Source organism: Ambystoma mexicanum, chromosome 3q (assembly GCF_040938575.1).
Source record: "Ambystoma mexicanum isolate Mex_15411 chromosome 3q, UKY_AmexF1_1, whole genome shotgun sequence".
In the NCBI taxonomy this organism is placed as follows: domain Eukaryota; kingdom Metazoa; phylum Chordata; class Amphibia; order Caudata; family Ambystomatidae; genus Ambystoma; species Ambystoma mexicanum.
Genome location: NC_090926.1, coordinates 255,973,534 through 255,999,055, shown reverse-complemented (window position 1 = coordinate 255,999,055; position 25,522 = coordinate 255,973,534). Strand labels below are relative to the sequence as shown.

At 47.0% G+C, this 25,522-nt stretch overlaps 1 protein-coding gene across 1 annotated transcript in view; it reads right to left on the bottom strand.

Moving 5' to 3' along the window:
- Positions 1-25,522, bottom strand: part of GLS2 (glutaminase 2) — a 579,026-nt gene that overhangs the window by 237,679 nt on the left and 315,825 nt on the right. Inside the window, exon 6 of the mRNA XM_069653689.1 lies at positions 12,544-12,707. Within this exon, the coding sequence (XP_069509790.1) occupies positions 12,544-12,707 (164 nt within the window). The remainder of the gene's footprint in view (positions 1-12,543; positions 12,708-25,522) is intronic.

The following is a 25,522-nucleotide window of genomic DNA, read 5'->3' as shown; positions in this document are numbered from 1 at the left end:
TTTATCTAAAAATGTGGGAACAAATTTTGCATTTCAACCTTCGTTTGGAAATACATATTTCGTGAGGTAGATATAAATGTTCGCCCTTTCATCAAAACACTCAATTGACTTTTAATCAATATTTGACTGGTGTGACGATTCATGGGATCTCACAGCTTCTGTCCCCAGGGGGATCCTTGCCCTGCGTGGCTAGGGAGGTGAGGCTGCTACCCAATATTCCCCCTAGGGGTGGCGGACAGAGGGTCCTCACAGGGAGGGACTCACTTGCAGGGGATTAGGACTCCTGTTCCATAATGGAACTCCCTAGCCCTTCTACCTTTGGCTGTTCCTCTAGTTCGGCACTTATTTAGCTGGGAATATGTACCCCTGTAGCTTGGCTAAAAGCACTGTCCGTCTTGCTGCAGACAATTTGGTGTCCCAAGAATCTGCTTGTATCCAATGAATTTTTGATCACTTTGGGAAATTTGCGGCCCCAAATGTGGGCTCTTAAGTATGAGACAAGGCCAGCTTTTCTCTTTCAATTGTGGAATAGTTCCTTTCTGTTGCAGACAAGGATTTGCATGCAAATGCCACAATGTTTTCCTTGTGTTTCTTCCTCCTAGTCATGGTTGTGCCTTTCCATATGCTCTGCCGTCAAAGGTGATGCATGTGTCCAGCTTGGTATCAAACGGCCTCAGACGAGGCACATTTGCAATGGAAGATTTGACTTCAGCAAAAGTGACATCTTAATCATGCTCCCATTGGAACTCAGACCCTTCCTTCAACAGGAAGAATTTAGGGACTCACTGCAAGTCTAGTGGCAATTTCCTCAGGTAATACCACCAAACCCATTTACTGTTCCAACATGCGGTAAACATGCAGTAGAGGGATGGGTCTGCCTGATTTAGAGTCATGCAAACCCTTCATTTGTTCTCTATTTTGGCGTCATGTTGCACTCCAATGAGGAATGCCATATAGCTGTATGTGGTATTGCCACATACGGTAAAACATTTGTTTGGTGGAAATGTCCTCCACAGAAAGGCAGTTTTTGAGAGTTTAATTCATGAAACGTGGAATTTGGCAGGTTTTCCAAATTACTGGATGCTTTACCACTAGCACCAAACCCAAAATGAAGACAATAGATGTTTTCCTTAGAAGTTGGGATACAATTTTGCATGGTCCTCAGAGTGTCAGAGAAAACACCTCGATACATTCTTGTTGGTGGAAGCTGAGGCATTTGCAATGGCGCTGAGGAGCTTCAGCTTGGATCTTTGTCCTTCGCTAGGAATAGTGCATGCCAGGTATTCCAGTGTCTGCCCTGTACTTTCACTTGTCTCGCCTTAGCAGGATGCCTGCATTCTGCGTGCGTGCAGAACTGTCTCTAAAGCTTAGTTGTGAGAGTTATTTATATCTTCTCCGTGAACCAGCATATCATCTGGGAAGTGAAGCACATTCTTGGTTTACATCACCAACAGGCCCATTATTTTTTTAAATATCGAACCAGCTCAGGTGATGCAGAGCGACATGCAGGTATTGTGGTGCATTGCCAGAGGAGTGATGAATGTTGCTACGGACATTGGGGCTCATTGCGAGTTCACTTGGTGGTAATACCGGACCCGCAGTGTTACCGTTACCGGTGGGGTGACTGGTGGAAATGCCACTGTATTGTGAGTCTTTGTGGCTGGAAATAGCATCAACGCCGGAACGGGAAGCCCGGCGGTGGCCATCTTGAAAAACACAATCCATTCTGAATCACCCATTTCCAGCCAGCATCCAGTACCCAACGTTGTGGCAACAGCATGGCACAGCAGAAGAAGGCCCGTCTGCCAGATCTGCGGTTCCGAAAGTCCAAATTCACAGAGGCAGAGCTAACTGCATTGGCAGATGCAGTGGTGGAGCATGCCGATGCACTATTTGGCAGCAGGAAAACCAGTGGCCAGCAAAAGTCTGCCATATGGGCAGAAATCATGGAAAGGGTGATGGCAGTGGGAACTGTACCCTGTACTGTCAGGGATTGCCAGAAGCGTTGGGATGACCTGAAGGTGAGGATCCACAGCCTCATATCCAAACACTGGAAGCAGAGCGCCGCCACAGTAGGAGGCACGCTGGAACCCCTTCACCTCATGCCCTGGGAGGAGACGGCTAACTCCATCCTCCACATGGAAGACATTAAGGGGATAGGGAGTGCAGAGGCTGGAGCAGGGACCCAAGGCGATGGAGGTGAGCACAACTGACACCATGTACATGTGCATGTAGTTACCAAATGCATGTGTCCCCCAGCATGTGCAGAATGGGCACAGGAAATGGTTCAACCCTTGGCAGTCACAGCAAATGGCCAGTGAGCACGCACACATGCCAGGGGATGCGGGTGAACGTATCAATACACATGCACAAAACATGCATTCCAACACATGAGAAGCATCCATGTGTGCCAAGACAGTCCATGTCAGAAAGTGATGTCCCAACACACCCACAACAAAATCCCAGCTTGGTAGGACAACAGGCAATGTGCACATGCATGCACCATGTACACCCTAAGCAGGCACTCCTCACTCATTGAGCAATGCCACCCAAGCCATCCACATGAAATGTTGCATGAGTGTAATTCAAGCACACAGACCTTTCTGCTAGGTGACTAACAGCATGCCATCTAATTCCCAACAGATACACAGTCCACAGAGAGTGAAGAGGCCGGACCCTCAACTACAGGAATGTCAACTGCTTTCACCCCTGCACAGGCCAAACCACTCCCCACCCACAGGACAACCACCACCTACCACCACTGTGGACACACCGGATAGGCCTGAGGGGGACACAATCCCTATGGCCCTATGGCAGTGCTCAGAGCCCCCTCCACCATTCCTGCAGATGACACAGCTGTCAATGCAGCTTCCATTGCCATCCCACAGCCACCACCTGTAAGTGGCACACGCCTATGCAGTCCCAACAGTGGATCACAGACCTCGGGGTCCAGCACACACTCATCCCCATCGCCTGGAGTGCAGCCACTCGCACATCACGGCAAGGCCCATGTCCCTACTACGGATGAGGAAGAGGGGGAGGAGTATGACCATGACATGGCCAATACTAAACCATGCTTCAGCCGGAGCCACCACAAAGCCCACACAACCCACCAGCACTGCCTGTGACCAAAATGTCCGCAATACGTGCAAGGCTGGATGGCATTTAGAGGCAGCAGGAAGCCATACATATGCTTGCGGGCCAGCAGCTGCATGAACTGAAGGTGGGTGTACTGCCTGCAGGGGTGTACCCTCAGGATTGCCCAGTCACTTGGCCATGCCACCACAGCCATGGTCACAATGGGACAGAGAGTGTGTGAGCACACAGATGTATCCTCAGCCTCTGCTGAGTCGCTCAACCTGGCCATGCAGCTAACCATGCAGTACATCCGAACGCAGGGGTCAGAGCGTGCACCTCTGTGACCCCCACAAAAAGTTCCCTATCCAGCACCCCAAAGCGCTGCTCACTGCGCTACCTTGCTGATAGGGAGCAACGGAAGGGCTCCAAGCCCAAGAGGGGCAGGAAATGATAGTCTTACACTGCTGGGGTTTTTGAGGATGGGTCACTGGGGAGGGTGTTTTAAGGGTGGGTCATTCAGGAGGTTTTGTTTGTGGGTGTGTCATTGGGGAGAGTATTCTGAGGGTGTTGTGGTGAAGGTCGTTACATGCTTCAAGTTGCAAGATAATCATTTATTCACTTGAAGGAATTACCTTATTGTGTGCAAGTATTTAATGTGTGCAAGAAAATAGATATATACAAAGGTGCCAGTCACCCGATCCTGGACTCCACACGCTCAGTGCAAGCATGCATGGCGTCCATAGCCACCACGTCATCCTCCTCAGGAGGTGGCATGTCCACATCTGGGGGCAGGGGTATGTTGCGCCGGATGTAGATGTAATGCAACATTGCACATGCCAGTACAATATGGCCCACCTTCTCCAGCCTGTACATGAGCAACCCCCCCCCCCCATCCTGTGTAAACATCAGAAGCGGGCCTTCAACAGGTTAAAGGTGCACTCAATTGACACCCTGGTCCGGATAGGGGTCGGTTGTATGCCACCTCCTGTGGCGTCAGGGGATTCCTCAGAGGAGTCATCAGCCATGGAAGCTGTGGGTATCCCAAGTTATCTGCAAGGGGAAAAGACATAAGTGTCATCCATGGTGATCTGTTGATGCGGTGCCTGTAACAGCAGCATCTCAATAGACAGTCTGTGCATGCATCTCCCATGTATCTCTGTACTACACTATTTCACATTACGGCCCTTGCAGGTGGAGTCAACTACTCAGGGAGAGCGTTCGATCTGTCATGGCACGTCTTGCACACAGCTCACAGCAGAACCTCATACCTTTCATGGTCGGTGAGTTACAGGGCAGCATGCCATGTTTGGTGGTTTGGGCCTGTGCATTGCTCCCATGCATGATTCCTGATGAGGGTCTGGGTTACATGTGAAGGTCATCTGTGTGGATCAGGTGATGGATTCAAATACATGATGTCCTGGTTAGATGCCATGGCATATGCCAGTGTCCTGTTTCTCAGTTGCAGTTTATGTGGATGTCATTACATGTATGGCAGTGCTCTTCAGGCCTTGACAAGACAGACCCCAACAGGCTCAATTGGTGTTGGTGGTCCCTACCCCTGCTTACCCACCCCCCTGAGCTTGCACCAAGGGTGCCTGGGGCTGGGCAGGCTGTTCAGACCTGCAGGGTGGAGTAGTAGCAACTGCTTTCCTTGTGTACAATTTGTAACGTGTGGTTTGACTTCGACGGTAACCTTGGTCATTGGGTGTGTTGCCATTTGTCATCTTTGCAGCATGTCATGTGTGGGGTGTGTGGGCAGATCCTGCATGTATGGGTCCTTGTCAGGGCATGCAATCTCTATGTGTGGGTATCCCCCAACCCCATTGCATGCCACTTGTACAGCAAGGTTAGTGTGATAGAACATGTGCTCACTCAATGCCCAGGTTTGTTGGCCTCTATGTCCCTCGTGTATGCTGGCAGCGTGCTGTTCTGCAGGACCATGGCATCATGGGTTGATCCTGGGAAACGGCCACAGCAGTGGGCGAAAGTGCGACCGGCATCAGAGGTGACCTAGACATTAAGTGAATGGAACTGCTTCTGGTTCCTGCAGACTTCCTCCCAGGCTTGAGGTGCCACCATCTCTACATGCGTGCAATCCAGGGATGCCGCCACATTGGGCATGCGTGCAATGTCATACAATCTTGCCTTTGTGGTGTTCACCTTTGCCAGGGGGGTGGGTAGTGCAATGTGCTGTCCCACATGGCACAGGAATGTGTCCAGCACCTGACCCAGCATTTTGGAGAATGCAGGCTGCAAAATGCCATGCAGCTAGATCACAGTGTGCTGGAACGTGCCAGTGCAAAGGAAGTGCAGGACCGACACCAGCTTTACCAGCAGTGGTATGGCTGTACTGATGCCGATTCTGCTCCCTATGCCATCCTGGATCTGGTTGAGGTGGTCTTCAATGGTCTCTGTGTTGCGGTGTTAGAGTGTGAGGATGTGTATGTCCATGGTGTAGCTCTTTCACAAGGCTTGGGCGCATGCCTTGCATGGTGCCTCCTCCTCACAATCCTCCTCATCCTCTCCACTGCCTTTTGTTCTCTCTGGTGGTATTCCAGCCCCTGCGGCTGCATGTTAATGCTGACTATGATTAGTGGCAACATCATGGTGGTGCAGGGAAGTTTGTTTGGGGAAGGTGTTGCCTTTTTGTACTGTTCGTGGGTGCATTGGGTGCACCTGTGGCTTCATTTCCATCACCTGTATGCATTTACTGCTTGATTTCTGGTGTAGGTATTTCCACCTTGATTTTGCCAGTATTAACAGTGATAAAAGGCGGGTTACTGCCATTTCCCGACTCGTAATCAATCGGTAATACCGTTGTGCCAGTAATACCGGCACCGGGTGCGCTGCCGTCGGATATTCAAATGCTGGTTTTACCGGCACTGGTATTGCCGCCAACTCGTACTTTGTCAGAACAGTAAAAGTGCTGGTAACCGGAATTACCACCACTTTTACTGTAAACCGGCAAACTCGGAATTATCCCCATTGTCTCTTTATGAAACTTGATCTGATGGTTTGAGTTTGTCATGTCGAGCTTGGTGAATGATGTGGCCTTGTTTAGCATCGGTATGAGCTCCGATGTGCTTGTAAGTCGATAGTATTTGAGTTTTGTGAGCTTGGGGAATGCTGTGGCCTTGTTTAACATCAGTATGAGCTCCAATATTCTTGTAAATGGATAGTGTTTGAGTTTGGTGACCTTGGTGAACGCTGTGTCCTTTAGCATCAGTATGAGCTCTGATATGCTTCAAATGATTAGTATTTTAGTTGGTGAGTTTGGTGAATGCTGTGACCTTGTTTAGTGTCTGGATAAGCTCTGATATTGTCGTGGACTCACCTTTGCCATCACAGGGGCACCCTGTTCCATTCAATAGGGACAGGCCAGCACACAGGTTACTGTGGTTGCATTTCAATTATTTTCCTACCTGGGTCATGCGCCGAAGCTGAGGGGCTGTCATGTGACACCAGCAGGTCATGTCACACTGCCAATCAGGAAATTGCCTGCAGCACAGTATTTACAGAAGCAACTACCACACGGCAGCGCTTCTCAGTGTTCCAGCTAGTGGCGTCTTGTTTTGTGCTTTTTGCTGGTCTGGATTTTCTGGCTTTTTGAACTCTGGCTTTTTTCCTGTGGATTGCCTTTTGGATTTCCCTTGTGCTTTAGTGAACTGGATTTTGGACATTGAATTTTCCCATTGGATTGTTTTTGGATACTCCTTGTGTTTTGGTGAACTTTTTTCTTCTCTGGATTTATGTTACTATGGCCTTGGCTTGTGTTTCCTGGATTTATCCTTTAGAACTGTGGGGTGTGAGAAACCTGAGAGTGTTCTCACAACTACTCCTCTTGCATCCTCTATGCAGGGGGCCAGGGAAAGGCCATCGCTTTTGGATCCTGCCCCTGAGGGTGGACAAGCAAGGGAGGACCACCTGGATGGGGGGTCCTTGGGGATTGGAAGTGGGATGCCCTTAGATAAGACACAGTATTCCATACCCTCCTTTCAGGAAGGAACCCCTATCCCAGAAGTGGTTATGGGATATTGTTCAACATGTTCCCTTGTCTCTTAGAAGAACAGAAGATATTATCAACCCAGATGTGGTAGAAGGGCAAGGAGAAGGAAGGGGGGTGAGGTATCTTGGGACAAAACACAGTATCCCCTTTATTCTAGTGACAACCGACCAAACCCTCCCCCAACCTTTGTAGGCCATTGTAGAGCAACTCCCCTTTATTCCCCTCTTGGGGTACCTAACAGTACTGAGACGAGGAAGAAGCAAATGAGAGTAATGAACACTATTTAATCTCACCACTTTGGTACTGGGACGAAGAAGATGCATGAAGGTCAGGCATGTCCTTTTAATCAGAGTCATGCAGCAGTAATTGATGGACTACACCTGCATCCCATTGAAGGACCACATGTGTATAAAAGGTGTAATGCAGAAGTACAAGGAGGCAGCAGGGGAAGAAGCAGTAGCAGGAGAGACCTGGGAAACTTTGGCAGAGATTATTTTACCCAGGGCTGTGCTGGAGTGCGAGAAGCCAAGCCGCTGAGACGCCGACAAAGATGCCGGGAGTAATGCTGGTGTGATTGTGCAGGATGGAGAACCCTCGTAAGGGAAGGCCGGCAGCAGGCGCTGTCGTGAAGCGGAGGCAGAGCAGAGCGCAGAAGCCGGCATGTGCTGCGCAAGGCACCCGGCGAATGGGCTTTTCCACTTGGTTAGAAGCCAACAAGAGGAGCTGCCGGGTCCTGGTGTTTCGGACACTGAAACTACCTGGCGTTCCAACGGACGGTGAATTTGGTGGTCTGCCAAAGTAAGAGACTTTCACATTTATTGAATACCTAATCGAATCAAACAAGCAAATTTGCATTTATTGAATACCGAATTAAATGAAACAAGTAAAGTTGCATTTATTGAATACCGAATTAAATGAAACAAGCAAAGATGCATTTATTGAATACCGAATTGAATGAAACAAGCAAAGATGCATGTATTGAATACCAAATCAAATTAAATAAGCTAAACTGCACATATTGAATACATAAGTGAAAAGGAAGGTAAGACTATTCATTTTGAACATTGAACTACATTAAACAACACAAACTTCTAACCCAGAATACTAAATTGAATGCAAATAACAAACCTGCTAATATTGAACTATGAACTGAAGTAAAATAGGAAACTAAGTTGAATGAAGTACTCTGAGTGAGTGCAGAGCTGGAATCAACGTTGAGATAGGGCTTGTTATGGAGCTGCGTTGAGAAACCACTTATTTGGCTGAATATTCAACTGCTTAAAGAGAACTGGAAGTTCCCGGTTGTGTGACCTGTAATGGGTGGATCGTGCGATCCAACAACTGCGCCCAGACCAGAGAACTACTACTTCTTGAACAAAGAACTATTGAAAGCGAATGCAAGGTTCCTGGTTGTGTCACCTGTAATGGGTGGACCGTTTCGTCTAACAACTGTGCCAAGACCAGAGACCCCCTATATGCCAACAAGGAAGCTTGCTATTGTGTTCAAAGGAAAGCTACCGTTGGTACATACAAAACCTTGGGAAGGGAACCCTGAGCTGTACAGAATTGTTGAAACACAGTTTAAAGACAAAGCTTCAAGATACTTTTTTTGTGACATCTTTTGATATTGAACTTAGGGAAGGGACCCCTGAGACCTGCTGCCTTGGAACTATATTGAAATTGGGGAAGGGCATCCTGACATTTCTAAGCGTGTGGAACTGTATTACTTCAAGTCCAAAAGAAAGTAAATTGAAGATTGTAGTGAACTTGTCGATATTTGGGGAAAATAAGCTGAAGATTAAGCCCGAGCTGGAAATAGCTCAGAACTTTACATTTGGAACACTGTTAAGTTTGTGGTTGACATCCCTGCACATTGTTTTGTCTTAGTTGTGAGGGCAAGCATAGGTTTTGGACACAGACAGACTTTTCAGTTGAACTTACTGACAGAGTCTATCCTTAGTTTGTTTAGATAGGGAAACCCCACCTTAGCATAGGGCAAGTTAGGCCTTAAACCATCCTCACAATTTCTTTAATAAAAGCTTTCGGTTATACATTGAATCTGTTGTCTGTGTCGCCTTCCATGATGCCAACCTCACAGTGGCTGTTCTCCTTAGATTACTGGATTCCTGGAACATTCAGTGTGACTTTGCAACTTCTGGTGAAATCAGCGGCAACACCTGAACTGCTCTGCGCCCCATTAGATGCAGCATTGTGTCGTCTAGGACAGGCGTCCTTTTTCTTGTTCACTTTGGTCCTGGATTGGCAGTGGTTTTTCAGTTGTCACGCTCATAAGGGGTCTTGATTGTAGAATTGATCAATTTTCAGCTACTGTGGGCCTGGCGATGCAGCTTCCTGTTTCACCTATGGTCTCAAAGACTGGCTAGGGAGTCTATTGTTGTTTCTCTCTGGCTGGTACTTGGGAACACAGGTGTAAGTTCACCATGTGATCCGGAAGATGGCCCTCAAGTGAGTCCAGACTGTACAAAGGGTCTGTAGGAAAATGTAAATCCATTCAGGCCGATTGATACCTCTACATGGCGAGTAGCACTAAGGCAACAGTACTGTATACAATGCCACGTCCAAGCTGGCACCCTGCCAGGGAAAGGAAGATTACAACGATAATTGAATTTGGCAAAAATATATATGGGTAATCATAATAATTACGATAGAGGGAAGTAGGGAGGACTGCGGGGGTCTGCCTCCACATATATTTGCGGTCAAATGCAAAAGAAAAAAAGGAAATTCGACACATTCGAATTCAACAAACTAATCTCCATCAAATCATGTAGAAGGCCCTCCCATTGTAAAGTGCTCCACCGATCTCGAGCAATACAAGAATAAAAAGTAAATACATGTCAGACTCTCCTCTGAAACACTGGTAGGTTTAGGGCAATGTTAGGCGCGTTTCAGCTGACTCTTGATGCAGTAGGCACCTCTTTTTAATGTTCCTAGAGCGCTACCAAAATGAAAGACACCAGGTAGGGAGGGCAAAATCGGGTGTTGAAATTAGTGCTCTTGCTTGTTGCTTTAATTATCTGAAGCCATAGACGTGTCCAGGGAGTGGCCTGGGGTGGCACGTGCTACCCCTGGAATCTGATTGGCCACCCCAGGTGCCACCGCATTATCCTAAACTATGATCATTATCTGTGTGTGTGCTCGTACGTCATGCCACCCCTGCATACGTCAGTGCCCCACTTAGGCCACCCCAGTCAAAAGTGTCTGGACGCGCCACTGTCTGAAGCTTCCAAACACGTTGCAAAATGTCTTCAAGATTTCTTTTTAAGACGCTGACTAAATGTACGCAATTCAGGATACAGTAAATCAGTAGCGTATGGACCATGGGCCAGCAGGGCATCTTGCCCTCCCACAGGGATCCATAGAGCAGAAAACCAGGACTTTTCTCACAGCTGCTGCCTTGTCATGAAGACCCTGTGGTAGGGGGCGCACATTCTCTGCTTTCTTGGGCGGCACAGTTTTCACAATTCTTTGTTTCTAGCAGCGCCCTGCTAATGGGCAACAATTTAACTTCATCCCAGTTCGGGTCTTTGTTGAAGAGACCTGCTGATCTTCAGGGCCACCATGGGCAGAGAGCAGGAACAAAATGCAAATGAAAAAGGGCACTCTAACAAGGGCCTTTCAATTACTAAGGAAACATGTTTCTTTAGTTTGCAGCCCCTGTCACAGGCCTTTAGTCAATTAGCAAAGTGATGGCACATTGAAAGAGACACTCCCCCCTCCAGTCGCCTGCCACATCTGTGTCCACTGCCAACATAATTAAAATGGGTAACACACTAGAGTTCCTTTTAGAGATTAATTACATCCATGATGTCTGCAAGCGTGGCATGCACAAAACGGGTTTGCTTTTATGTGGATAGCCCAATGTTCTCAACATCATGCATAAGAAGCTGAAAGTTAGTGACAAACAATCTCTACACCCAGGTGACTATACTACACAATTTATTTAGTGTATGTCTAAAAGTCCAAAAGGTAAAGTTCTGTAAAACGGGATTTTTTTTTTAGACTTGGATTATTTTGCTTTCTGTGACTTGTACTTTTCCATTTAGGGTGTGCAAACAAAGCCAGCATGTTAGCCTTTAAACTTAACACGTTAGATTAGCAATAAACAAAGACACCATTTGAAGTGTTAGTCTATCCCAGCCCTAAAGGTTCAGTGTAGTTGCATCCCTGGCACAAGACATGCCAAATAGAAATCTCAGCCCTCCTGAAGTATTCCAGAGGATGGTTGGATGTGCAAATGATGCATAATTTTGTAAAACAATGACTACAAGCAGACTCGTTTATCACAAAGGCTTTTCTGGGGGTGCCTAAAACTTGAACCTATTCAGACATATTGGACATGTGGGCAATCGCAGCAAGAAAGATGGGCAACCCAACCATATGATGTTGAGATAGGCCCTTTGTTTGGGCACCAGCAGCATGAAGATCTGTTTACGGGGCCAATGCTGCAATTTATTGTGGAAACCAGCCTCAGCCTCATGTCTTTCTTCAGACACAAACGGCATGAAATAAGGGCAGACCTGGTTTGGAGATAACTTGCCTCAAAGTGGGGGCAATGCTGGCATTTATTGGGGGGAGAAGCCTCCTGGTTGTATTTTACTGATAGACAGCATCCTCTTTACAAAATGTAACTTTGTAATGTTGCTGCCCTGGCATCTATAGGAGTGTTTCCTGTATCCCCTCCCCAGAGCGGAGGGTAAATTCTACACTGTGACACAATTGTTCTGAATTCCTTTGCTGTGAAATACACAATCTCAGCCTATCATTTAAAAAATGTGTGAGGGCAAACACTGGACAAAACCTTACTGGTTTAGTTAACGTGCACTCAGTTGAATTCAGGGAATTCACACATTTTATAAATTCACCAGCTGCAACTACTCTAAACAGTAGTGGTTTCGTGGTTTTCTGGGAGTGGGTCATGGAAGCCTGTTAAAGTGGCTAGTTAGGTCATGCTACTTTTTGTGCCCTTACGTAAGGAGAACCCGATTACTTTGATAAATAATGGTATCCCCCTTGCCACGCGGGATACTCCCCTGCAGTAAATGCCTTTGCAATGTAATCTCACTGTGAACCCATCAAATGATGAGGCTGCTTGGCATCATGGACCGTAGGAGTAGGCTCCATACAGAAGGGGCAGTTCCAATGCCGCGGAGTAGACTAAAGGGTTAATTGCACAACCTGACCAATGATTGGATGGGTCATTCATCAGCCTTTGTGGCTGTGGCCTCCAGCCCTTGGGCACCATCATGAGAAGATGACACGCCTGGCCGCTCGCGCAGAAAGTAACTCACAGTTCCGCTCATTGGCGTGCCCGAACCTAGCGCGCAGCATGGCCCAGGATGCCAACCCACACAAGACAAAGGCAGACCACTGCACTGGAGTTTACCAAGGGACTGGGGGCACCAGCCCAGGCAGGCTTATGGGATATCCTGGCAGCTTACCTTCATCGTTCAGAAACAGCTCGTTGAACTTCAGGCCACTGGGCTCCTTGCCCACGTAGCGGTGAATGTGGTCAGTTCCCAGGTCGTTCACAGCAATGGCATACTTCAGCGGCTTCACACAGGACTGCAAGCAGAAGGGCACCGTGGTGTCTCCAATGGAGTGCCTGGAGGTGGGGCAGAGAAATAGGTGGAGGGTAATGGAGAGGCAAAGAGGCACATAACGAAAGAGGGAAACAGACAGGACCTTGGAGAGACCTAAAGAGGAATACAACAAAAAAAATGGAGAGGAGACAGATTGCAGTTTGTTACAAATAAAAAAAGGTAAATAAGAGGGTGAAGTGGAAGAGAAGGGGAGACATGAAAGAGAGACCAGGGTAAGAGAGCTACACACAGTTTAATGCATTTGGAAAAGTCAGGGCAAGCAAAAAAGAAAGAGCAAAGGTTCATGAGAAATATGACAGGAAAGAGAGAAGATAGGGTAGTGCAGAACATGAGGCTAGAGAGAGGGAGTGGGTGAAGAGGTGGATTAATATCATAGGTAGCCGTGACCTACAGGGATATAGTCCAGTGAGGGGTTGAGAGTGACATCAGATAGACTAAGAAAGTGATGCTCAAGTTGTCTCTGATGTCACTCTGAAAAGCAAGTAATTTTATGTTGGGTATCCAACAGAGGGATCGCACATTGGTTGTCATACATTTTTTTACAATCCTGCACTAGAAATCTTCCTTAAGTTATTAATCCAGAAATATTTCTTAAGAAGCCCATCTAGTCTTTTTGATTTTTTTCTAGAAGCTAATGACTGTGTGGGCACCTGCAATCGGCCCAAGACGTTAAGGTATGCCTCCTTATTGATGGCTTGTGCACTGTTGACAAGGCCTCTTGGCGCTGAAGTCGCTGCTAAAGGTAAATGAGTACAGCTAAGAAAACAAGTTAGCACTTGTGGTGGGAAGCCAGCCAATCAGCGACCTTGCAACACCGGCTGTTTTCACTGGTTCAAGCCAGAGTTCCAGCTGGCTGATGGGCACATTGTTTGCTCTGTCTACACTCGGTGGCTCCAGCTTATCTTTCTTTTTTTTTTTTTTAACAGAAAATTGGAACTTACCTTGCCATAGATTTTAAACTAGCTCACTAGCCAGGCCACGCGAATCTATTTTTGGCCTCAATGATCATGTTATGAAGACAGAAAAAGGACTAAGACAGCCCGGATGCGAGGTGGCAGTTTAAAACACGGGAAAAATATGTTTGTTTTTTTCTTGTTAAACTTGCGTTAGCACCCACATGTGTCCCCTCAGGAACTCGCAGGGGCTAAAGATAATCATTCTCAGTATGGCGGGCCCTCTGGACCAGTAATGGCGCCGCACAGCCGTCTTTAGGCGTCTTAGACCTCTTAACTCGAAAGGCAGTTTGTTATTGGCCAGGATAGCCTGTCCTGCAGGGGATTATTTCCTTTTTTTTCTCTTTCTTTTTTAAAAACGTATTTATACATTTTAACAATATTATAAAAAGCAGTAAGCAGAGGATGAACTACAATGCAGATTCCAGGAAATTAAATAAAACCACACTATTGAACAATAAGAATCTACAGTAAGATAATTAGATAAATAATACAATGAGCTAGATATATTATTCAAAGAAAAGAAAAAGAGAGAAAGAAGACGGAAAGAAAAAGAAAAGAGAAGAAAAGAAAGAAAGTAAAGAAAAATAAGAAAGAGAGCACCCACCCATATATATAGAGTAATTATGCACCATCACATATCCTACACAGCTCTTAGAAGCAGGCAAATTAAGAAATCACTCATAAAGATGATTAAAGGTTGCCCACACGTCAACCACACTTTTTCATACGTATCTGTGCTGTGCAGTCTTCATCATTTATATAACACGTTCTCAAATGTAGACAACACCACTGAGTCATTTATCCAAGCATCCACCTGAGGCTTTTTCCTTGTTTTCCACACCTTTAAAATGAGTCTTTGGGCAACCTCCAGTGCTCTGACCAGCCACATTGAAAAACAATAAGCAGCCCCCTTACCACTTAACCACAAAGTTGTATGTTTCGGGCATCTTGAAAGATTCACACCTACAACCAACTCCATGCGATCCAATACATCCTTCCAAAACACCTCCACTCTAGGACAATTCCATAGCATGCGTAACAATGTTCCACCCGGTTTGCCACAACCCCAACAATTATCATCCTCCTGAAGCCCTAAGGAGTACATTTTATTGAAAGTCCAATATAACCTTCCCAAAATCTTCTGCCTCACAAGTCGCAAATTCAGATCTAACCGCAGCATGACAGATTCTTTAAATGCTCCTTCCCACTCAATATCTGACAAAACACATCCCAATTCTGTAGACCACTTAGAACGCAAGCAATCCCATCCAACAGAATAACTCCAAATATCTGCACTTTTCCCTCATTGCTATGCCAAATTTACGGCGTAATTCTTCAAACCCTAAAATCCGATCCCCATCCAATAAGTCACCCGAACACACCTTTTAATATCCAACTAGTCCAAAATAACATTTTATTATTTCTCTGGAAAAACTGGATTATACCATAGGGTAGCTTCACTATGTAGCCAAATAACTTCATCATTCTCTTTTAACCACTGAGGTTAGTAAAGCCCTATGAGTTGTCTGTGGGTAGAAGCCTAGTTGACCACGGCCATTTAGACATTCTGTAAATATTTTCAAGACGAAAGGGAGATGCAGCCCCATGCTTAGCCAAATTGGCAGATGTTAGGAAACTTTTCATAGTTGTATGTAATTTTCCCTCCATGTGTACACCCCCAAAGATTTTGCTGCTGTTTAGACACCATTGACTGACTTTGCCAGAGAATCACAGCCTTCAGCTGCACTCCTCTGGGCTTTCGCTCACTTTTATGGGGAAACTGACATGCCCTTAAGACAGTCAGTACTGGGAGACTTTGTTTACCCTAGTCCTTTTCCCATGTTGCAACTTTTGTGCAACATGTAACAAGTGTGCAATGTATCTTACCATACAGCACACTTGGGTCTATAGTCATTTTCCAAAGGCCCTAGATACTCTCGTTGGACGTTTTATGAACTGTGCAGGCGTGTCATGGTTAGGACTGGTGGCAGCTATCTTTTCAATTTTTTTTAACCCTTTCTTGCCATGTTAACCGCGTTAACCGCGTTAACTGCGTTTGGCACAAATAGGTGGCCTGGCTTCTAAATGGCCGTGCCACGAGGTTCTTTGTCCTGTTCTTTGGTCATCTTTCCCCTTCCCTTCCCCAGGTCAAGTCTACCCAGGTCAGTCCTTATTTGGTCATGCACTTTCCCGCGAAACCCAATGATTTTGCGGGCTTCTGCATGCCTTGTGTGTGTGCCTCCAGGATGTGGGCTGGAACGTCTGAGTCCAATATACATCCTGGGTGCCAGAGAGTCTGGAGTGCCATGAATGACTGGGACCACCGTGGTCTGTGATTGGTCCATGTATGGAGTGTGTGTTTGTGAGCAGATCTCCCATTGGGTCCTTTTCGTTTTGGCGCGAAGGGAACTTTGGATAAGAGGAGGCCAAAAACACCCCTACCATGTCGATCTTCTGAGTTCTCACTGAACAAAGGATAGGATCCAAGTATCCTGCAACTACAAAGCCGAGTCGAGGAACCGCTGGTGACCTGCTGGAAGGTTTGGCACCCTGAACCCGCTGACGTCCTGTGGGACCCCTCTGCATCTAGTTGTCCTAGAAGGTCTGCAAAGACGCTTTGACCCATTGAAATAGTGGGACCAAATATTCTTGGCACCTTCACCAAAACCAGCAAGTAAGCTTTCTCGGAAGTGTCCCTGGGCCAACCAGTGGGCTGACCAGCTTACACAGTACCTTTGCTCTGTCTCTGCCGCTGTTTCGAGGAGGCCCTCGAAACTTGGTATACTGCTAGCTTTGTGTCCCCTGCACCCTCACACCGAATTCCGTACACTTGGCATTCCCAGGTCTGAAGTGAGATGAGTGCGCCAGGACCAGAGTAAACGCGGTTACTGTGTTGCCCTGCCGCGACAACGTCTTTTGCAAGTTCACTGCATTTGTGACCCTCTTGCCCCTGAAGCCTGCTGCAGTGAAACTGGGTCGATTCATCCACCTGGAGCAGAGAAATCGCCACTGTCCCGTTTGGGAATCTTCGTGTATCTCAGGAACTGAAAGCCACAGAGACATCATTATTGCCACATTTGAACCTGTAATCTGAGTGGACTGAATGGGCGAAGTTTGGGTCCAAGTGCACCTGGGACCGGTGAGTACTTACAACACTAACCGGTGGCCCCTGGCACCAAAGGCCTCTTTTACGCATGAGTGGCCCCTTGGGGCCCCCTCTCCTTTCCACTGCTAGTGCGAACTAGCGACTCCATCCCGCACTCTGGAACTGCCTCTGCCTTCAAGTGGAGGTCCTCTCTGAATAGTGGGAACTTGTTCTTCATTACCTCATCCACCTTCCCTAGCTGCTAGAGACCCCTAAAGAGACCCTATTTTGCCCATTGGAACAACCGTGTGCGCTTGCATTGCATGTACTATTGAGCACAAGGCTCCTCTCTACTTAGGGCTTGGACTGCCTCTTAGTTAGGTGTGTTGTCGATGTCGAAGGGGCCTAAAGACTATCTGCACTGCCGGTTTTCTTTGTCGACATATTTCGTGCATTTAACCCCTTTAGGCCCCAATGGTCTTGTATTGATAGTGTTGTGTTGGTTTACTTAGTGTTACTGTGATTCCTTTGCTATGGTCTATGTTACAAAGGTCTTGTAATAAATGTGTCTATATTTTTGATATAACACCTGTCTGGAGTAATTTAAGTGTCCTTGCGTTGTGTGCTCATTGAGGTCCTTCAGTCACCCTCACCCCTCCTGAGGCCTAGTCTTGACTGCCGCCAATGCTACCCTGATTGGTCTGGCTTGTCCAGAGGTTACCCTGTTCCAAGAAACTAGGCTGGCCTTCTGAACTTCTGCCCTCCACGTCAGAGTTCAGAAATCCATCTTAACAGCAGATGCATCATATTATGAGGAAAGTACAAACCCCTAAAATATTTTTCTAAATCCGGATAACCAAATCTCTACATCACAACCTCACGTACCAAAATATAATGTGGGATCCTTTTAATTTTTGTATCCCCCCCAAAAAAAGCCTTAAACACTTTGTCAAACATGCCCAAGTACTTTTTTGGATCGGCAAAGTCAGAGATTGAACTATATTTAAAACTTTAGGAAGTGAGGCCATTTTGATAACATTAATTCTGCCCTATATAGTCAATATAATATTCCTCCATTTGTCAACATCCTTCCGAATATTTAAAACCACTTTCTCAATGTTAAAAGGAACAATTTTCTTTAGGTCTTGCACCAGGGTTATCCCTAAATACACAACAACCTCATCTCGGACATAGTACCATTGACCCAAATTATCGCAGAAGCTGCATTATGTAGACAGTTCACCATATGTGTTGTTCCTTCAACTGACCTATGGACCCTTCATATGGTCACTCTTCTCTCTCCTTCTTCCTCTTCACCCATTAATGGTGGCACCCAATTGGAGGTCCTCTTGGCCTCCTTCCAGTCCTGCAGAGGGATCCTTAATGTCTATCTAAATGGAACCATCATGGTCAAGGAGCCTCAGCCCAACCTCCTATTAGTTGATAGGTGCCTCCTTCACCTCATCAACTTCCTTTATTCTCCTGCTATTCCTGCTACCACTTCTCTGGCTCCTCCTCTACCTCCTTCCTCTACCATTCTGGCTCCTCTGCCATCTACCACCTCTCTGGCTCTACCTCCACCTCCTTCCTCTACCATCCCAGCTCCTCTGCTATCTACCACCTCTCTGGCCCCTCAGTCACCTCCACCCTTCACCTCTCTGGATCCCTTGCCATTTGCCTCTCCTCTGGCTCCCTTGCCACCTCCTTCTCCCACCTCTCTGGCCCCTTTGCCAGCTACCTCTCTACTGGCTCCCTTGCCACCCTCGGCTCCATTGCCATCCACTACCTCTTTGGCTCCTCTGCCTCCTCTTCCATTTACCTCTGAGGCTCCTCTGCCACTTCTGATCGGTACCGCCCTTACCTGTACCCCTCCACGGAAGTCTTTCAAAAGTGGCATCCTGATCCACATTGCTACTCTCAACTCTCGCTCTGCTGTCAAACACTCCATTGACATCTGCCACCTCCTTGAACTCCTGGATCAAGATGTACCCGCTCTTACCGAGACATGGTTTAAGGCCAGCTCTCTCAAGTTTTGGCACACTCCTCCCTGAGGTCTACAGGATCCTCTTTGAGCTCAGGCCCATCAGGCGGAGTGTCCCTGATCTGTCCTGAGTGGATTCCTGCCTCCCCACTCAAACCTACTCCTCTTTTGAATATCTGGTCTGCAGGCTCTCTATCTCTTGTTGCTTCTCTCAGACCCTGGCCACCTTCTACAGGCCACCTGGCCAGGTTACCCTCTTCCTCTCTGAATGGGCTGACCTCACTTCTTCTCTCCTTTTCTCTACCTCCCAGCTTCTCCTCCTTGGAGATCTCAACATCCACCTGGACTCTCCAGACCCCTCTGGGCTCTTTCGCAACCTACGTGACTCTCTGCCCCTTTCCATTATACCCTCTGGTCAGACTCACTCTGCCGGGCACACCTCGGATGCTCTCATCTCTTCAGACATCCCCCTCTTAAAATCCTCTCACTACTCCTCTCTCTTGGACTGACCACTCTCTTTTGAACCTTCCTGTCCCCTTGACAAAGGCCCGCCCAGCAAGCACTGCCACTTTCCTTCGCGGTCGTTCGACCTATGAAGCGAGTGTCAGTGACCACCTTTGCCTCCACCTTCTTTCCACCACCTAACCCTGTGGTTGACTCCCATCCTGACACAGCCCTTTCCAACCTTCACCTTTCTATCTCTAACACTCTGGACATCCTTGGCCCTGTCATGCCTGCCAAAAAGTACAACTCTTGGTACGACTCCAATCTGGCTGCTCTGAAACGCAAGCGTAGAGCAGCTGAACGGAAATGGCACGCTTTGGATGCACCCTTTGACAAACTGGCATGCCGCCTACTCCATAGACAATACAGACCAGTAGTCGAAGTGAGCGGGAGTGATTGGGAGCGGTGCTCCTCTACTTCTTTTAATTAAGTTTCACCGTTCCTATACTTTTATTTTAAAAAGAAACCGTTCGGAAATGATTTCGTTTTAAAATAAAAGTGTGAGAAGAAGTTGAAACGTGCACTTCTAATTCCCTTAAACAGCAGGCACATGTGTTTTGGGGTTTGTATTGTGCATGGAAGGGGGCGTGGTGATGGGGTTTGTGGGGAGCGGTGCAGGCCAGTATGGAATATAGTTCCACTACTTCATTTCATAAACCTCGACCACTGATACTGACTCACCATTTCCTAACAACATGCCAAACTATTCCAAATCTGCAAGGAGCTGTCCATTCCTATTGCAGTTTCTTCCTCTTCTACACATACCCAGGCCCTCTGCATGGCCGTGGCCTCTCATTTCACTACTTAAACCCGGGACATCTTGTCTGCACTCTCCACCTTCTCTCCTCTCTCACCCTCTATGTCTCTCATGGCTGCCCCCCCCTCCTCCCCTTCTCTCCGCCCTCTTTCCTGTCACACCTGATGATGTTTCCAGAAAAGTCCGGTCTTTGAAAGTCTCTTCTAAACAGGTGACCCCATGCTCCTCCTGAACAATTAAGGACAAGATTGGTTCTCTTACTCCAGCCATGGCCAATTTCTGCAATCACTCTTTCGCCACTGGAGTCTTCCCCTCTCCTCTAAAGCACTACCTTGTGCACCCCCTACTAAAAAAGCCTTCTGCCAATTCCAGCAAACTATCACCCGATCTATATCACTCCTTTCCTGGGCTATCTCCCAACTAATCCTCCACACTGAAGCTGTTAGTTGTCAGAGGCATGGAAACAGCTCTCCTTAACACCCATGAATTGTCCTCATTCTCCTCTACCTATCCTCTGCTTTTGACACAGTGAACCACAACATCCTGATCCCTCGACTCTGTGATATCCTGGGCATCATGGATCAGTCTGTGGCATGGCTGTCCTCATTTCTCTTGGACCAACCTTCCCAGGTTCAAATTGAGTCCTTCCTCTCGACCACCTCTCTTTCCACATGTGGTGGTCCCCAGGGCTCTATCCTCTCCCCTGGCTTTTCAATGTCTACCTGGCCCCTTTGGTCCTCCTGAGCTCTACCTTTTCATCTAACTTTCAGTATTATGCAGCTAACACGCAGCTCTTATTCGGGCTACCCTCTGCCTCCTCCTCCTCACTCATCCCTGACTGTTTATCGGCTATTCAGGCATGGTGCACCACTAATTGTCCCTGCCTTAATGTCAGTAAGACTGAGATCCTGCTCATTGGAACCCCTGCTCCTGCTTCTCCCCTCTCACTCTGGTCAGCCTCCCTGGACCCTCTGCCCACACCCTCTTGTGAGGCAAAAAACCTTGGGGTCATCTTTGACTCCACTCTCTCTTTCTCTCCAAACATCATGGACCTTGCCAGAAAAGCCCATTTTCAGCTGCACCTACTAAGAGGTATTCTCCCTTTTCTCACCTACCGCCCAGAAGCTCACTCTCTCCATAGCCCTAGTTCTCTCTAGGCTGGACTACTGCAACAGCCTCTTTCTCAATCTGCCTAACTCTACTCTTCGCCCTCTACAACTCATCCAGGATAGGACTTCAAGACTTATCCTTAGTCTCAAGCCCAGGGACTGCATCTCTCTGGCCCCGACATCCCCCCAATGGCTCCCGGTGGCTGCAAAGATCAAGTTCAAGACCCTCTGCTTCGTCCACAAGGCGTTCTGGGGCCGGGCCCTCGCTATTTCCAACTCTCACTTCCTAATTACCTTGCCACTAGAGCCCTCTGCTCATCTACTTCTAATTCACTACAGGTGAGTCACTTCTTCAAGAAGAGATTGGAGGTAGATCGCTCTCCTCTGCAGGTGCCTCCCTCTGGAACGGCCTCCCTGCCTCTTTCCGCCTTGAGCCGGATCACCATAAGATCCAAAAACTCCTCAAGATCTTCCTTTTCTCCTCTTCTTTCTCTCTTCCTGCCCCTGCTAACCTTCCCTTGCTCCTGCACCGTTCTGCTGACTGGCTGCTTGGTGTTCCTCTGAGTCTTACAGGAGATCCCCCTCGCACCCTGTCTAGTCACCCTGTACCTGCCTGCTGGCCTTCCTTCACTGCTGCCTGGCGGCCCTTGCTCTACTGGGTTGTGATTCCCCTTGGAGTCCCAGCCTTCCTTGCACTTAACACAGGGCCCTGCTGCTCTGGGTGGATTTCTCCCCCTACCCTCTCCCCTGCACTTCTTGTCTGCACACTTGCACAATATAAATGATACGATGCCTAGTAAGATCATTTGTCTTGTCCTCCCTGTTCCCCCTCTCTTGTCTGGTTGTGCCTTGAAATACATTGTGTATAGGTGCATTGTAAATAAAATATCAATATCAATTTGAGTATTAACAAAGGCTCTAACAAAGCCCATCTCATCTTGCGTGAATGCCAAACATTTCCAGTTAACTCTGTCAAATGCTTTTTGGCATCTAAAAAAATTAATGATGCCTTTGAACCATGATCAAATTTAGAACTCAATACGTTGAGCAATGTTTTAATATTGTCCTGGCCAAATCGCTAGCCTACAAACCCAGATTGCGAAATATGGATCACTTCACCAATACAACCTGTTCGCATAAACCTTTGCTAAAATCTTCATATCGACATTAAGTAACGATATTGGACGATAATTCTCACATTTAGAATGGTCCATGCCATGTTTTGGTAGTATTGTAATTAATGCTTCTTTCATAGTCAATCACAATTCCCCTTTTGCTAGCAAAGAGTTAAATTGAGTTCATAAAATCGGAGCGAGCAAACCAGAGATTGAACAATATTCCACTTCTAAACCTAGAGACTTATTAATTTGCAGTTGATTAATAGCCAAAAGAATCTCAGCCCCAGTAACCTCCTCCTCAAACCCCAAAGTATTTGCTTCCATCAGCGTGCTTAGTTTATTTTCTCAAAAAAGGATTCCAGATCCCCACAAGTAGGCGCCAACTCTCAGAATAGAGAGACTCATAATACCATTGAAAACTTTTTCATATTTCAGCATTTGTCAAGACTGATGTACCATCATCACATAGTATATTCTTAAAAACAGACTGCTGCAAATAACCCTTAAGCTTATTTGCCAATAGCTCACCACTTACTTCCCCTCTCTGCCAATTTGGTTGCCTAGTAAAAAACAGAACACTCTCAGTTTGCAAATCCATCTTATTATTAAGTAATTCCTGCAGTCTGTGTAACTCCTGTCTATCATTCTCATCCGTACTAAGAGCATATTTATTTTGAAAGTTTCCCAAAACATCCTCCAAGGATCTGATCTCCGCCATTGTCTGTTTTCTGATATAGGCAGTCTGACTAATGAGTTTTCCTCTTATTGTGGCCTTGAAGCAATCCCAAACTAATGCAATCCCAGACTTATTCATATTATTGTTAAGAAACTAAAATTACTCAGCTCACAATGAACAGACTCATCCTTCAGGATATAGAAACAAAGTCTCCACCTCCCATAACCCCAAAGAATCTTATTCAGTACAATCTTCAGACGCACACTAGCATGGTCAGATATATTCCTTTCCTGCATGTCAACATCAGTCACCCCATCTGGAAGCGTATCAGAAAGAAAAAGAAGAGTCCAGCCTTGTATGAGAGTTATGTTCTGGTGAGTAAAAAGTATACTCCCTTACACCTGAAAAACATATGCCTTCATACATCCACCAAATCAAATCTCTCAATCACACACTATAGCTCTCTTGTTGCATTATTTCCTGAGCATCTACAATTGGCTGACCTGTCTAGCTTACTGTCCATAACACAATTAAAGTCTCCCCCAATAATTATTAAATAACCTGACATGTTCCCAATTGCACAGCAAAATCTTTGAAAAATGCACCACCACTATTACAGGGACCATACACGGACCCAACAACAGCCTTCACTCCATCCAAAACAAGGGAAGCCAACACAAATCTACCCTCTGGATCATTTAACACTCTTTCCATACCAACAGTCAACCCTTGTTGCATCATAATACAGACCCCTTGTGAGAAATCTGTGGGTATTCTCACTCCTAGGCCCCTTGGATCTGCTGCCCATGTGGCCAGGGAAAGGCCATCACTCTTGGATCCCAACCATGGGGGAGGAGACGCGAGGGAGGATAGCCTGGGTGGAGGGTCTTTGGGGACTAGGAGTGAGGAACCCTTGGGCGAGACATGGTATCCCACTTTCCCAACTGAGGACCAACCCAACCCTTCCCTAACCTACATAGGTTATTGTAAGTCAGCTCCCCTTTCTTCCCCACGTGTAACAATTGACAGTACTGGGACAAGGAAGAGGCAGCTAATACAATGAAGACTATGCTCTTACCACTCTGGTACTGGGACGAGGAAGGTGCCTGTCAAGAGCAGTGAAGGTCAGGCATGTCCCTTGAACATTAACACCTGCAGCCTGTCAAAGGGCTGCAGTTGTATAAAAAGAGACCTGCCCAGCAGCAAAGAGAGTGACAGGAGAAGCAGCAAGGAGGCCGTTGCAAGCAGTAGGGGACTTTATTTGAGAGACACGCTGAGACGCTGACATCTGCAGAGAGAGGTTGTGTGGAAAGGCTATCCCTTTTCCTTGTGGTCAAGGTGCTTGTTCCGCTGTGTTAGGAGGTCGGCACAGGAGTGCCTGAGGAGCAGGAGTTAGAATCCTGACCTCAAAAGCAGAAGGCCGTTTGATCCGTGCTGCTGGGAAAGCTGTGAGCGCGACTGGTGAGTTTCCAACAAGTAAGAAACCAGGTGCATGAGCATTTGAACTTTTGCCATTCTCAATGGAATACTTTGCATCGGAGTGGTTGCATGTTAAAAGGAATGGTTCAGTAAAACATTTTTATTGCCCCTACGCGTCGGCCATGTGTTTTTAAGCCTAAGTCGCTCGATTTTAGAAAAATTTCCTATGGACCTTACCCGAGTTTTCGTCCATTAAACGCACGTGAAAACAGGCATCAGGGAGCTGCCATTTTGTGATAATCCTATCATTTCCCCCATCGCCCTGGCTGACCTGCTTTTGCGGCACTAAATATTATCCCCGCCCCTGAGCCTGTCATCAGCAGACGCGTACCGCCCATTTCCCAACGCCAAAGCACGTCTCGTGTCAACATTCCCTGCACTCAGCTAATGACGTGTCGCCATGGAAATGGCAGGACACCTCTTTCCTCAATAAGTACAATAAGTATAAACAGACCGTTTCACAACACACAGCAGCAGATTTTCGATTCCATTCCTCTCTCTGTGTTACTTTGAGTATTCTGTGACTCGTTTCTGTGCTCTGGTCAGCTACCTTCGTTGCTCGTAGCCCGTGTGAACAGATACCAGTACCACCGCTATAAATTATTTTAGTTTGTTTAACACACAATGGCTACAATAATGCCCTACATGTACGAGCCCGAGTATACCGAGGAGGAACTACTGGAAAGGGAAACACGCGAAAACGATGGGTCTTCGGATGGCAGTTGGGCGGACGATTCAACAGCTGAAGAGCCTGCACCTAGTCGCATGGACGGTGTTTCCACCTGGTGCACATGCAATCGGTGCGAGCTAATGCCAACCGAGGACGAGAACTGCTGCTGCCGTGAAAACTCGGGATGCTTGACCTACATTTCGGAAGGCGAGCCACGACCGCAATGCATCACCGAGCTGCCAGACTTCAGGGCAGCCTGCCTCACACGGTCCGTGTTGAGCATAATGATGGTGCTTATGCACGAACTTCGCGCAACTGTTCGTCCTCGTAATCCGAGTAACGAGTAAGTATACTCTGCTTGTCATGCCACTCCTATTTCATGGTCTTCTACTATATCCAAAATTACATATACATATCATTGTAACGCATGAAAGTCGTTCAATAGTGTGCAGTGTCTAGATAGCATTTGTCCGAGCAGAATG